This window comes from Nicotiana sylvestris, chromosome 5 (genome assembly GCF_000393655.2).
Source record: "Nicotiana sylvestris chromosome 5, ASM39365v2, whole genome shotgun sequence".
Taxonomy (NCBI): domain Eukaryota; kingdom Viridiplantae; phylum Streptophyta; class Magnoliopsida; order Solanales; family Solanaceae; genus Nicotiana; species Nicotiana sylvestris.
Window position 1 is genome coordinate 119,464,564 of NC_091061.1, and position 15,088 is coordinate 119,479,651.

General features: G+C 37.2%; 3 protein-coding genes across 4 annotated transcripts; 2 read left to right on the forward strand and 1 right to left on the reverse strand.

The window, feature by feature from the left end:
- Nucleotides 1-750: 750 nt before the first annotated feature.
- LOC138869225 (uncharacterized) lies at nucleotides 751-1,768 on the forward strand. The gene is made up of 2 exons (XM_070146826.1): nucleotides 751-815; nucleotides 1,240-1,768. The coding sequence occupies exons 1-2, from the start codon at nucleotides 751-753 to the stop codon at nucleotides 1,766-1,768; spliced, it is 594 nt and encodes a 197-aa protein (XP_070002927.1).
- Nucleotides 1,769-4,011: 2,243 nt separating this feature from the next.
- LOC104218705 (uncharacterized) lies at nucleotides 4,012-9,186 on the forward strand. Its single transcript, XM_070174083.1, has 4 exons — nucleotides 4,012-4,235; nucleotides 4,381-4,488; nucleotides 7,717-7,986; nucleotides 8,647-9,186. Exons 2-4 carry the CDS (start codon nucleotides 4,453-4,455, stop codon nucleotides 8,740-8,742), a joined length of 402 nt encoding a protein of 133 aa, XP_070030184.1. The 5' UTR covers nucleotides 4,012-4,235; nucleotides 4,381-4,452; the 3' UTR covers nucleotides 8,743-9,186.
- Nucleotides 9,187-9,665: 479 nt separating this feature from the next.
- Nucleotides 9,666-14,330, reverse strand: LOC104218706 (violaxanthin de-epoxidase, chloroplastic). 2 transcript variants are annotated; one of them, XM_009769268.2, is made up of 6 exons: nucleotides 14,124-14,330; nucleotides 12,690-12,997; nucleotides 12,375-12,541; nucleotides 11,200-11,296; nucleotides 10,728-11,119; nucleotides 9,666-10,324 (listed from the first exon to the last, which is right to left on the reverse strand). In XM_009769268.2, the coding sequence occupies exons 2-6, from the start codon at nucleotides 12,966-12,968 to the stop codon at nucleotides 9,823-9,825; spliced, it is 1,437 nt and encodes a 478-aa protein (XP_009767570.1). In that variant the 5' UTR covers nucleotides 12,969-12,997; nucleotides 14,124-14,330; the 3' UTR covers nucleotides 9,666-9,822. The 2 variants fall into 2 exon arrangements, with proteins under 2 accessions (XP_009767570.1, XP_009767571.1); XM_009769269.2 differs by lacking the exon at nucleotides 14,124-14,330 and adding an exon at nucleotides 13,217-13,756.
- Between the last annotated feature and the right edge of the window lie 758 nt (nucleotides 14,331-15,088).

Below are 15,088 nucleotides of genomic sequence, written 5' to 3' on the forward strand. Positions count from 1 at the left end.
GTGGGGGCTGTTCTGATGCAAAATAGCAGGGCAATAGCCTTCATGAGTCAAGCCCTTAGTCCAAAGCATTTGGGCCTCTCTACATACGAGAAAGAATTGATTGCCTTGTTGATAGCAGTGGAAAAGTGGCGTCACTATCTTCAACCCCACCATTTCATCATTCGTATCGACCATTTCAGCCTCAAATTCTTGAGAGACCAAAGAATCACCATAGCTCTTCAGCACAAGGGAATCACAAAATTAATGGGGTTGAGCTACGAAATACAGTATCGAAAAGGGGCAGATAATGTAGTTGGTGATGCTTTGTCACGCAGGTTCAAGTCTACTGAAGAATGCAATGGGCTTACAACTGTGCAACCAAAATGGGCCACTGAAATAATGGAAAGCTATGAAGGGGACCCTGAAGCTCAACACATTCTAACACAACTAGCAGTCGATAGCAATGCCCTAACCAACACTACCTTACAGAATGGATTGATTAGAATAGACGGCAAGATATTTGTGGGTAGTAAAGGTCAATTACGAGAGAAGCTTATTGAACAAATGCATTCCACACCCTGGGGAGGACATTCGGGAATTTTGGGCACCCAATAGAGGTTAAGGGCCTTGTTCTTTTGGCCAGCACTACTGACTGAGGTGAAAGAGAAGGTCAAGAGTTGCGAGGTTTGTCAACGCAACAAGGCAGAACATGTTCCTTATCCCGGACTTTTGCAACCTCTTCCAATCCCTTGAGCCTGGGAACACCTAACCATGGATTTCATCGAAGGACTACCCAGGTCATTTAGAAAGGATACTATTCTGGTAGTCATTGACAGGTACACCAAGTATGCTCACCTATTCACATTGACTCATCCTTACAACGCAACTTAAGTAGCTCAGTTATTTTTGGATCACATTTGCAAGCTTCATGGAGTCCCTAGCTCAATTTTGTCAGACCGTGATCCCATCTTCACAAGTTTGTTCTGGAAAGAGTTGTTTAAAGGTTTGCGCGTTGAGCAAAGACTCAACACTGCGTATCACCCGCAGTCTGATGGGCAATCGGAGAGACTAAACCAATGTGTGGAGGCTTACCTGCGTTGTATAACTGGTCATAGACCCAAAGAATAGAGCAAGTGGATTTCACTCGCTGAGTTTTGGTAAAATACCAATTGCCAGTCAGCTACTGGTATGACTCCATTCAAAGCATTTTATGGTTATGAACCACCCTTGCCAACCTTTGAGCTAATTTCTCAATCCAAGGCTATTAAGGGAGCGGCAAATAGTTTACAAAAGCTTGAAAGAGAATTTGACCAAGGCTCAAAACCGTATGAAACAGTACGCAGATTCCAAAAGAAGTGAGAGGGAATTTATGGTAGGAGACATGGTCTTCTTAAAATTGCAACCATATCGTCAGACTTCAGTAGCAATGAGAAGGAATTTGAAACTGGCAGCCAAATTTTACGGTCCTTATGAAGTAATTCGTAAGCTGAGCCAGGTAGCTTACGAGTTAAAATTACCCCCAAGCTCGAAGATTCACCCAGTATTTCATGTATCTCAATTGAAGAAAAAGATTGGGGACAGAGTCATTCCTTCCCAAGAACCTCCATTTTGCTCTGATAATGGTCAAATCCTTGCTGAACCAGTTGCAATTCTGGACAGGAAAATGGTCAAAAAAGGAAATAAAGCAGTGGTACAGGTACTAGTCCAATGGGCAAACCTTTTGAAGGAAGAAACGACATGGGAAGATTATGCATTCTTAAAGTCTCAGTTTCCTGAGTTTGATCCTTGATAGAAGAAGAAGTGCTTTGTTTGAAAGGAGGATGGGATGTCACGAATACAATTGTGACATTGGGTCAGCTATTGCTTGGGCTGAGGATCAGCTTATGTTAAGGCCCAGTGCCATTTCTGCAGTATTGAGCCCATCAATTAATTACCTCTCTCTTGTTACCTCAAACGGCTATAAGCCCAATCAAGGACAAGTGTCCAATTATAGTACTAGTTTGTTAGGAAGACAGTTGTAGCTAGCTGATTATCCTTATTTATCCTGATATGTATTTGGAGGAATCTATCAATGAAATCAGAATTTGCTTAATTTTCTTCCTTTATATTTTTCTTTCTCCCAACAATCAGAATTGGTATCCCAGGTGCTACATATTGAAGACATCAATGCTGTATTTTTTTCCTAAACAAACTTATTGGAGTTGTTCCCTTTATCATTTTGTTTTGCCTTGTAGTCACTACAAAACTGCTACAATAAAAAGTCACAAAAAGGACTACCATATTAGATGGACACATAGTGTTTTCCGATTTTTCATAAAAGGATGGCGCGCAAGAGTAGTGCAGAGATTATGTGCAAGAATTTTGGCTTCTGAATACTTTGCATGTTTACTTGTTTTTTTTTTACTCGTTAGAGTTGAACAACAACAACAACATACTCAGTGTAATCCCACAAGTGGGGTTTGGGGAGGGTAGAATGTACGCAGACCTTACCCCTATCTTGTGAAGATAGAGAGACTGTTTTCGATGGGCCCTCGGCTCAAGGACTCGTTAGAGTTGAGTAAATAAGTATTATAACCTTCATACCCCACAATTGTGATCTTTGCAATTTGCTACTTTAAGATCATGTTCCTTAGTTGTATCACTTAAAAGAAAATAATTAATCAGCCAGCTAAGCTTCAATTCCGATCTAGTTTGGATTCATTATACGAATTCTCTGTGTCCTTCAACTTTATTCAAGTCCATTTTATTATAGTACTCAAATTTTTTCTCTTGTAAGGCAAATTAGGACATTTCTAAAACTAGAAGTTCTCTAAATCGCAAACTTATTTGACGTTGACATACTAGTATTAACTAGATGCAAGAGACAACTATAACAGAGTCTGGTGTAAGCTTACAATAACTAATCAACTAACCCAACTAGTTAGTATTGTTTATATGAACTCTTTATCTAATTCTACATTGATTTCAAGAAATTATAGGTCTTTTGAGATAGTCTTCTCCTCGTGATTCTAGGTGTTCCTGTTTTTTCTAGCAGTTCTAATCATCATAGTTTTGCGCCTTTAGGTTTGTGCTTATGAATGTCCTTGTGAGATATGGCTATCTCATGTGATCATTTTATATCCAATGTGCTCTACTTGCACCTTGTATTAGATTTATTTATTCTAATATCATTCAATATTGTATGATCGCACATCTATCTAGGATCTGTCTATACTTTTACAATATTCCTCTTATATTGGGCCTTAGAGGCCCTACACTTACTTTCATATAATATTGTTGGTTTCATAACAGTTCTGAAAATTAAATTCGTGTGATTTCAAGGGAAATAAAATGTTTAAAATTATCTAAATAATATACCTTTTAAATTATTATTTTTTCATATAAAAGCAGATAGAAGTTTTCTCAACATGCAACCTTTATTTCCTTTAAGATGAATGGATTTTTTTCCTTTATACTTTGTAAAGGGAGAGGGAGGGGTTTTTGCTCCTCATCATAATTTACTGATTTAAAAAATAAAACCTCATCATACTTCATGATTACTTTCAATCCATTTTACTCTGTGGATGGTATTTAAAGGAGAGATTTCTAAATATGTGGGCGGCAGTGAACAGAGACAATGATGACCTTCAAACTTATGAATTCTGATGTTTTCTGCGTTTGTGAATATTGTAGCATTTGGGGTAACTTGTACCTTTAATAGTTAAATTACGTTAATAACCTCATACTTGAGTCCTAACTTCTCTCCTAGATGTTAAAATGCTGCTTATTTTGCACTATTTGAAGCATTGCTTTGTTGAATCTATTAGATCCAATGCACATTTCGACATGTAATCCTCCTCAAATTCTCTGTGATGCAGGAATTCTTCAAATAGTCAAGAATCCCTGAAAAGTCCATTAGGTGAAACTGCTTTGAGGCAAATGAAAAAATCTTTCTATACGAATGTTCCTCTTTCATATATGGAATATATAGGAAATCTTGCATTTGAGACTCTTGGGCTAGAATATGGGGAAGAGAAGGAATTATACCATATTTAAGGTATTATTTTCATCCTTCTAGCAAATGTAGCTCTCTTTATGTATTGGTTCTTTTTTGATAACCCTTGTGTTTGTAGCTTTCCGATAACTTGTGTTCTGATTCAACTGTCTCCTGCAAACGTACAATAGCCGAGGATCAGAAAAGAATTCAGCTCTATAAGGTTAGAACTCAGTTCCGCCTGCTTCTTGATGAAGACTACAATTTATTGCAAGCTGCCCAGGTAACTGTTTACTTTTAGCTTTAGAAAAACAACATTTAATCTTGCCATGAACGTATTTACCTCCTCTACCTATATTTTTGCATGCTTTACTTCGTGCAGTTTGTCTTTTTCTACCTGTCTTTTGACACTATGTTTTTTCTTTTAGATTGAGGTGAACCAAGTATACCACATGGTTGCAGATATGAGCTGTCTTTGAAAGAGTTCAGACCTGAGGTTGATGCTTCATACCAAGAAAATCATGGCCGCTTTATCTGTAAGTTACTTCCTCCATTGAGGATTAATTTTTCTGTATGCTAGAATCGATCAGTATATTAGTTAGATCCAAGTCCTCCTTTTGTTTGTTATTTCTTGCTATTCTTTTACCTTGTTAAGCAGTAACTCATATTTGAAAGTTATGTCCGGTGTTTGGATTTATAATTTTGGAACATTATTGAGAAGCATCTCCATTCACTTACTCTTGTTGCAAATTTCTTGCTTTTTCATGTTTTGTGGCTTTGAGTGAGGGTTGACGAGACGCGAGGCGGTGTAGTGTTAATGCCAGGCTGGAGGTTTGGAGGCAGACCCTGCAGTCTAAAGGTTTCAGGTTGAGCAGGACTAAGACAAAATACTTAGAGTGCAAGTTCAGTGAGGTGACTCAGGAGGATGACGTGGAAGTGAGGCTGGATACACAAGTCATCCTCAAGAGAGGATGAATCAAGTATCTTGGGTCTATAATCCAAAGTAATAGGGAGATTGACGATGATGTCACACATCGTATTGGAGCGGGATGGATAAAATGGAGGCTTGCATCCGAAGTCTTGTGTGATAAGAAAGTGTCATTGAAACTTAAAGGCAAGTTCTACAGAGTGCTTGTTAGATCGACTATGTTGTATGGGGCGGAGTGTTGGCCGCCTCTCATGTTCAAAAGATGAAAGTAACGGAAATAAGGATACTGAGATGGATGTGTGAGCATACTAAGAGAGATATGATTAGAAATGATGATATTCGGGATAAAGTGGAGTGGCTCCCGTGGTGGACAAGATGCGAGAAGCGAGGTTGAGATAGTTCGGGCATGTGAAGAGGAGATGCACAAATGCCCCGCTGGGGAGGTGTGAGAGGTTGGCTATGATGGAGCCAAGGAGAGGTAGAAGTAGGTCGAAAAAGTATTAGAGAGAGGTGATTAGGTAGAATATATCACATCTTCAGTTTGCCGAGGACATACCCTTGATGGGTTGGAGTAAAGGTCGAGAATTAGGGTAGTAGGTTAGTGAGTAGTCGAGCGTAATTCTTTTTCGTACCTGTATGGCTTTTCTATACTTGTAATACAGTGTATTATGTTGTTTCTTTTGCTTCGGTTACATGGATTTTTCTCTTTACATGCTTTTCTTCAGCTGAAGGTCTATCGGAAACAACCTCTCTACCTTCACAAGGTAGGGGTAAGGTCTGCGTATGCAGTACACACTTTCCTCCCCAGACTCCACTTGTGGGACTACACTGGGTATGTTGATGTTGAGGGAGGGTTGAATGTTTCTTCAAGAAAAAGAGAACAGTAAAATAAATTGCATTTTGGGCTGACCTTATAGGCTTCGGTAGGTTTAAAATGCTCGAAACGGGTTTGATTTACTCTTGGCATTGTTTTTGGAGTCCTCTAGTTGCTGGAATGAGTTAGATATAAAACAGTTATAAAGTGAAACTCAAATGAGGGAAACTAGAAAAGAGAACAAGGAAGAAAGAAGCTGGCCTAGATACCATAGTTATCTTTAAAAAAAAAAGGGAAAAAAGAAGATACAGAGGCAAAAAGTAGAAATGAAGATATTCTTCATGGGCCTTTGCCTTAGGGTCTTTAATGAATTTGATTTGCTTGGGGTCTCAAAATAGCTACTATTATCTATTAAGATTTTTCTCTGAGCTGAGGGTCTCCCGGAAACAACATCTCTATCCCTCCAGGTTAGGGGTAAGGTTTGCGTACACTCTAACCTTCCCAAACCCCACTAGTGGGATTCTACTGGGTGGTTGTTGTTGTTGTTGTTATTGTTGTTGTATCTATTAAGATTTAAGGGCTTTCAAAGCCCAACCAAAGATGAAGTTGCAAACCAAGAAAGCATAGTTCCTTTTGTGGTGGAAAATGAGGTGTTTTTTGATGTTTCATCAAGTTCATTAAGTCTGATGCCTTCAGATTTTAGAAGGGTAGTGTTGCTTGCCAGATTGAATAGTGTTACATTGATCTTGTACCAGGAGTGAGTACAGGTATGGACTGCACTCAATGACTCAAAGTGCTTATCACCCTAATAAAAGGGGGAAGCATAGACTTTTGAAGTATGCATGACACGCCATTGAATTGCTTCTTATCAACAAGCGCGAATCTTCAGTACAAGTTAGAGGTTGGGCAGAACCCAGTAGCTTTTGCCCAAGGCATGTATCCGTGTTAAGAAATTTACTGAATATGCATAAATAATCCATGTCGAACCCAGTAAACTATCCAGTCCTGGAATTCAGAACCTGTAACCTTAAATCCTAGATCCGCCACGGCCCTTGCTTGTCAAAAGCTTTTAGTCAGAAATTATTTGAAGAGTTAAAGTCTAGTTTCAAGCTTCTGAGGGACATACTGCATGATTCTGCCTTTCCGTTGATAGGATTTTTTTGGCTACAGTCTTATCTGTAATTCTTTGTTTGGTATTACAATTTTAAGTCTGACTAGCCAGCCTTATTATTTCCACTATGTTTATTGCTTTTTATGTGGTTTTACGTTTTGTAATTTCCCTCTCTCCCTCTCCTCAGCTTCTCCTACCCCCTTTCTCCCCTTTAGTTCAATATTGGGGTCTATTAAGGATAGGACAGAAGGTGGAACATTTTTTTTTTTCCTGAACCAATAAAGATAACTTGAGTAGCATTAGACGCAAATATGAACCCACCGTTGCTTAATCAAGTACTAGTTGACCAGTGCAATGTGCAATAGATATATGGTGAGATGAATTCTACTCTTTAATTTAAACATCAGAGGGACCAGAACTACATAAATTGCTATTTCTCAATGAAAAATAAGTCAAAAAGGTGGAACAAATTAGTCTTCACCTATGGCTCAGCTCCAATTCCTGGTCCCTGTTTTGTTTTTTTGGGTTAATCATCAAGGAGGTTTTTCTACACAATATGACGTGCTGGATAGCAAGATATATAAATGCATCAGAACAATAATCTCAATTTGAGGAGCAATATTGGTTTGTAAGTGTGATTTATAAATGGCAAAGCGAGTTTGCTTTAATGAGCAGGGGAACCCATTGACTTGGCAGCAACGGTGTGATTTGTTTGCACTTTTGGTGGACATATTTTTACTCCACTCCAGAGAACGGAGATCTTTTCCTGTGTTACTGATTTTATATGCATTTTGAATTTCCATCTCCTCATCATGACTCATGCACTGTTTAACTGAAAGAACACCAGTAGTGGTATTTGTGTAGCTAAAGAGTGAGTCTTCTGATTTGAATTACTCTTTGCATTTTTCCAGGATGAGGAGATCGCTGGAATTAAAAATCTTATTAATTCTGCCATTTTGGACTCAGAAGTTAAGGGTGGGTTGAGATGGCCCATTGGCAAAGATTCTTCAGGGGGTCGATATGCTGTAATTGGTGTTTGGCACACAACTGCAAAATCATATGGAAATCCGTCAATCAGGTTTAAGCTTCGACATGCAGATCGATTTGATTTCGGATCTTCAACTGGTGAGGTTTCACGGGAGACCAGCCTAAAAATGCCTGGGATTGTATCTCAATTGCGAGTAGGTTTTCTTTCTATGACAAGCAATTATGTTTACTTAATTTTTATTTGGTCTCTGTGGGCAATACTAATACATCTTATTTGGTCTCTGTGGGTAATACATCCGTGTGTGCGTGCAATAGGTGTAACTTACACAAAACCATATCATAATATTCTTAGAAACTAGATTTGAACATCGTACCCTGTTCCCACTTACCGATTACATCCACTGAATTGGGCAAAATATCATCCAAAGCAGCTGGAGCAACACAAATTTACCGCCCTTTTGTTGGAAATTATTAACCTTTTGTATGTCTTCAAAGAATTTACGCTAAAAAGTTATAATTGAGATCTACAAAAGCTCATGTTAGCGAATGGTCACATAACTCGCATGTGCTTGGAAGTACAAACAGAACCATGCAGTGTCTCTTCATTGTTGAATTGATAAGCATTTGTGTTTTATTTTCTAAGTTGAACCTGCACTTCTGAAATAATTAATTTGATTTACATTCTCTTACCGTCTCTTTTAGTCTTATTGAGCCGAGGGTCTATCGGAAACAACCTCTCTACCCCCTCGGGTAGAGGTAAGGTCTGCGTACACACTACCCTCCCAAGACCTCACTTGTGGGATTTTACTGGGTCATTGTTGTTGTTGATTTACGTTCTCTTACCAAAAATGCAGAAGCAAACAATTGACGAAAATCTGGTGTTGAAAATGCTTGAAGACAACTTGAAGTTAATATGGGATCACTGTTTGTCAGATGGTTCTTCAAGCTGACCATGTTTCGTGGCCCTTTACTTACTTTTTTGCAAATATCTGCAGAAACTGCTATATGTACAGTTGGTGAAGAAAGTTGACCTTTTGAATTGCAGTGGTGGAATATACAAGATGTATATTTTTGAATTAGGAACAATAGTTGACCCACCAAAACGCTGAAATTACTTGTTGCACTATGTAGTTTGTGTATGGAAACGAATTGATGCAATGTCTCTGATGCTAGCGGCATCACTAAGGAACATCGGATGAGATTGTAGATAGTTCTGTTGTGAAGCCGTAATGGATAGAACTTCTTATTTGGACTTACTGTTGAGTTGGCACATTTGATTTTGCTTTATGTAGGAAATGTAAATAGCAGACTAATGCATTGAGAGAAAACCTTACGCGCGCACCTGGTGTTTGCAAAAGCAAATAAATGCCAGACGTGTTGTGTAAAAACTTTTATTATTGAACCATGGTTAAGTGATATATATTTCTCTTTAATTTGTGTATTAAAATTAAATTATTCTATTTGGTATAATAAATACAACGTGCGGACAAGTATTTATTGTCCATGTGTTACCGTATTTTCACCTTTATTAGGCCCCTTAATTCATATAACAGATGCCGTTATAAGCACTAGATCTTATTATGTAGATCAATGGCATTTCATACTCTTCGAATAAAATCTGAAAGCACCTTTCAAATTCTTTCCTCCCTTGTTAATAGAAGTAATTGATCTTGTGACATGTAAAGATGGGAATTGAAAAAGGATATTTAACTCTTAAATTTTCTATAAAGTATTAAGTTATGCCAGTTGAACTAACCATCAATGCTACGGCGGATAGCAAATTACTCGCAGTGTTTTTACTGCTCTTCAAATGAGAATGTTCAACAGAAAATGGAAACTTTGATATTTTTGAATAATATTGGGGCACTGGTAATGGTTTGAAAGGAGAAGAAATATATTATTATGCTTCTGAAAAAAAAGTAATACATGATGTGTGAGCAATCTATTCCTGGCAAAAGAATCAAATACAACTATACATGTAGTATATATATTGATAGTTTCAATGGCTTTAAAAATACTTTTAACGATACTTACCTTAACTTCCTTATTGGTAAAGCACGCCCAAAAAGTTTTTCTACCTCAGTTGCCTCCATTTTAAGTCCATCCAAAACATCCATTTCTTCTTTGCTCAGCTCTCTTAAGAAGTTCTCTTCATCTCGTTGGAGCTCTTTAAAACCTTCAAACAGTCTACTGAATAAGGTGACTTCTTTATCTCTCACCTTCTCTACTTCTTCTTCTATCTCCTCGACTTCTTTTATGATCGTCCTCTCGCCTTCTTCCACCTTCTTCTCCAACCTCTCAACAAGGGGAGGTTCAGGGCCACATGTATTGTCTGTTTTTATGAAGGTGTTGAAATCACGGCCAACTTTTTGAGCGGCGGTTTGCAACTCGGGTATAATGCTTTCAGGCAAAACTGCACTTCTTGTGTAAAGTACAGAACCACCATATCCATCCCATGCATCATTTCTGCCCTTATAGTACACAAATATGTAATCCTCTGGACTATTTTCTACTTTGGATGACAAAATATACCTGCAGAAAACATCAATTCACATGTTTTAATAATACACAGAATATGTCAATTGGAAACCAAGTACAACATCAAGGTCCAATTTTGCACACGAGATACGGAACTAATTTCAAGATAGGATTTAACAACTCATCATCTCTTGCCAATCCTAGATACGGATGTGGAGCCAGGATTTTGAAGTTTCTGCGTTTAGGATTCTATTCTTTTCAAGTTATTGGGATCTAAATTAATATTTAGAAGCCATATTGGGTTCTTAAGACAAATATAGGGTTAAGACTAAAGCTATTGGGTTAGGCCGAACCCGTAATCGAAGCGCTAGCTCCGCCCCCCTCCCAGATATTTATCTATCAGCAAGGTTTAATCCAGTATGGAGACACGATGTTAAATAGATAGTTAGGGAAATACCAGTCATCTTGGTAGTGAAGATACTCATTATCATGATTGTAGAGTATCCCTGGATACTTTGGATCTTGCACAAATTTTTGCACCGCTGATCGAGTAAAAAATCCTCCATCAGGTGTCCTTATTCTCCACGATAAATTCCCCACAAGTTTGTTTTCTTCTGTATGGAACTCATGCAATTGACAATCAAAAGCATCAAAAGTGGGATTTAAACCGCGTGTTATGAACCATTTCCCGCTAAAATCTTTCATGTCAAACTTCTGGACAAGAACACTTGGATCAGGTACAGGAAAGTCACCAACATCAGATTTACGAGGTACACATTTCTTTCGGGAGACTGCACACTCATTGAACTCGTCTACAACACTGTTCTCAAACAAATCACCACATTTTATCTGCAGAATCACTCCAGCATATTATTACACTACAAATGTGATCACAAGAATATTGAGTTTAATAAGAAATTTGTAGACACCTGACATTCCGTTTCGTCAGGTCTATTGTTGCAAGTCTGGAGACAGGCAACATTAGCTGCACATGCAGGGTTTGCAATGCACTTCGCAAGCTCTAACCTGAAAGCATAATACTTTTCTTAGTCTCATAAGAGTGCTGACATACATGCTGAAATGAAGGTTACAACAACAACCCAGTGAAATCCCACAAGTGGGGTCTGGGGAGGGTAGTGAGTACGCAGACCTTACCCCTACCCCGAGCGAGCAGAGAGGCCTGAAACGAAGGTTAGAAACTCATAATTACTAATATAGCATTTCTCTTCTATGAGATTTCCTGTCATTTTTGCCACCTAGTTCTCCTTCCTCTCACATGAGAAGGTGGATAACAAAATAAGCAAACAAGTCACAACTAAACGGATTTGAAGAAAAAACAGAAAAGCTGCTAGAATATCAAAGAGCCATAGATTAAGGATTAGACAACGATGTTAACTTAGTTTAGTTTTCAACCATTGCATCCTTGGGAATGCAAATATTATAGAAGGGGTATCCTAAATCCCTAGCACAGCAACACATCAGTTATTTTACCACCATAAAAAAACAAATGGTTTGACGAAACTTGTTAACAAGGCAAACTCATACTACTACTTTCTTGGCCTAATTACATAACAGAAAATCTAAGTCTCACAATCAAAATGGAGGTAGAAAGAAAAGCATTATGGTTGAGATTATGATACACTTTGGACATGCTTAAAAATTGATTTCTTTGATTGTAACAGCGATTAGAGTCGGGGAGTTATGGACAGTTGATCAGAAAAATCTAGAGACAGTTTGGTCAACCTGACATCTTTCAGGGTGAGCAGGTTGAGATAAGATAGCACCGCTGAAACTGAAAATTTTATATCTTTACAACTTCATTCTTAAGCCAGGATGATAATCCTGAGAGAACAAACAAGAATCAATTTCACATCCTTATATTTATACATGGGATAGAAGAAATCAAGTTCGAAACTCATGTAGGAAACATACAAGGAGTAGCAAAGCAATCAGGAAAGCTTTAAGTTGTTTACTGACATCTTCTTATCAAATTCATTTTTTCGTAGAAGAAACTAGTCTTGATACTTGTGCAGCAAAATATATTAGTAATAGCTTAGTATAAGGAAAAATTCCGGCATACTTATGTAACATCTGCACGAATTACCTGCACTCTTTCAGTAAGCAAGTACAAGTCTTGAGAGCATCAACCGCATCAGCTTTTGAAGCAACTGACAAAATGAATATAGCTACAATTGCTGTTTTGGCAAATTGGCCCCATTTCTCCCAAACCATCAAAGCTACATCTTTTGGAAATTTGCTTCCTGAATTTCCCTAAAAGAGGACTTGTGTTAGGAAAGAGAAAGAAGAGGATGAAAAGAATGTAGATGACAGAGCTAGATCTCGACATTCCCTTCGAAAATAAGTAGTTAATGATAAGCAACGGCATGAAATCCAAGAGTAAAGGTTTATCAAAAGTCACCTTAGATACATTCTGGTTAATGCTATGTGCGGGAAAGAGATTGTGTTTCCCGTGTGACAATAGTTGCAAACTTCTTGAATCCAAACTGCTGCATATTCTAGGAGATTTTCGAAAGTATCTAGGTATCCGTCTGCTGGAACAAATTTTCGCTACGAATATATTACCAAAGTAATCTTCCCATCCCCAGCTAAACCTTTTATGACCGGGAAACTTTGACCCGACATAATATCTGATGGTTTCATGGTTGGCGAGAAAGTTTGAATGAGGGGCAAGAGCCATTCTTCAACCGTATTAACACCAACTGCAAACTATAGAATTACAATATATCAGATTCTGCTAACCAACTGCAAACTATAGAATTACAATATATCAGATTCTGCTATCTTCTATAATACATAAGTGGGATTTAAAGGTTAAAATATGATATGCAGATATTTTCAACTCATCAAGATTAAAGATTGATCCATTGATGAAATGCTTAAGAAAAAGTTGTAGCTAAACATCTCAAAGATAAAGACTGTCATTACCCGTAGCAGCTAAGAGCTTGTAATTAACAAGAAAGTAGCAGCTAAGAGCTTGTAATTAACAAGAAAATAGCAGCGACGCCGATAACCCCCTTTAACCAAACTGATAAAAGCTAGACTCCGTCTCCTAACACGTTCAATGTTGCTCTAAATATAGATCAGTAAATTAGTCTCCAATAACCCGGAGCTTGTTACAAAAGTCTGAGGGCTTGAATTAACCTTAGAGTTATCATTCTAAGGTTAAGGGACTAACTTTTGTGGAACAAACAGGTTTTGATGAAACTGGAAACAAAGACTGAGTTTTTCTTTTCTCTGTTTTGTGGATGAGCTCCAAAACAAGACATAGCAAATCTAAATCCATTGGGGAATTTGGTTAACGTATGAGGTTACTTTCGTTAGGATTTTGAGATTAAGCTCTTGATTTATTCCCTCTCACCCAGACTTCCATGTCAATTACAGCCTCCCACTACCCTCTTCCATCCAACAATATATTTCATAAGCTCTTTTTGTGCTCTACATCACCAAATCAAGCAAAAACCCAAAAACAACAACCCCCTTCCCCCTCCTCCCACCCACTTTTCCTGTTGGGTGTGCAAACAGAGTACTACATCGGTAGTGGTTAAAAGTATGTTTGGCCAAAACTTCCACTTCAGTTTTCTTTTTCAACATTGAAATTGCACCTTTACAAAGCTAAACATGCACAAGCATCTAAAAATAGCATCATTGGCAGTACCGTTTCTTACATTTGCACCCTAAGAACCAATGTGTAGAATGCTCTAAGCTAAAATGAAGGGCACATATACAATATAAATGCAGAATCATATTCAATCAGTAAAAGACCAAGAAATTAATTCTTGTCTTACTAAAATTTCAAACACTCTGGAAACATAAAGAAGTAAAAATAACAAACCTCATGAAAATAGATTGAACATAAGGATCTTTTTTTTCTGAATTTGGGCACTTTATTAATTAAGTGAGCTGTAGAGTTTGAGTGAAGGGGAAATGGATAAGACATCTTGTGATATTTAGCTTTGCAACGTCACCACTTCTCTTTCTTTGTCTCTGCATTTCCTCTTTTTTGCGCCTTCTTCCTTTTGGATATTTTGGCCTTTGCCACACCCTACACATGGTCCAATTTTTTATATTTAGCTTTCCATAAAATATCACAGGTTTCAATATTCACCTTTTTTTAATGCAATAATAATTTCAGAAATATCTACAAATATGGCTTTCGAAGTTGTTTCATTTTTTTTTTTGTTATATGTGAAAGTGATTGATTGTATACATCATTTAAGAATATTTTTTGGAACTTGTAATCTAAGCTAATTTTTGTTATAAAATTATGTTATTTATAAAATTATCAATTTAAATTTAAATAATTTTTAATTATAGAAATATAAATTTGAATAAATTAAAAAGAAAAAAAGTGTTAAATAAAATAGAACGAAGGATATATGCTAAATCTTGTAACCCAAACTTCTCTCGTACAGATAACTTGTGATTTAAGTATTAAGGAAGTATATCTAGGAAAAAAATCCTTTAACTCTGTTATCAACGAAGGAAAAAAAAACTATGCTGTCAATATGTACTTGTCTAATATGATGTTGTCACTAAAAGTGTAATAATAGTGAGTCGAAACGAAAAAGATTGTAAAAATTGCATTAAGCGTCCTATTTGGTCGTCTCTTTTTAACTTGTATCCGTTTTGTTTTCCGTTTATATCTGTACCCGAAGTTCTGTTAAAAATATTTTTAAAAGACGATTTTGCCCTTCTTTAATAAAAGATTACTTTCAGCAAAATAGACTGAAGTTTCGGATAAAATTCATGACAAAATTGTAGACTACAGGACAAAATTTCAGCATGTTTTGGTATGGA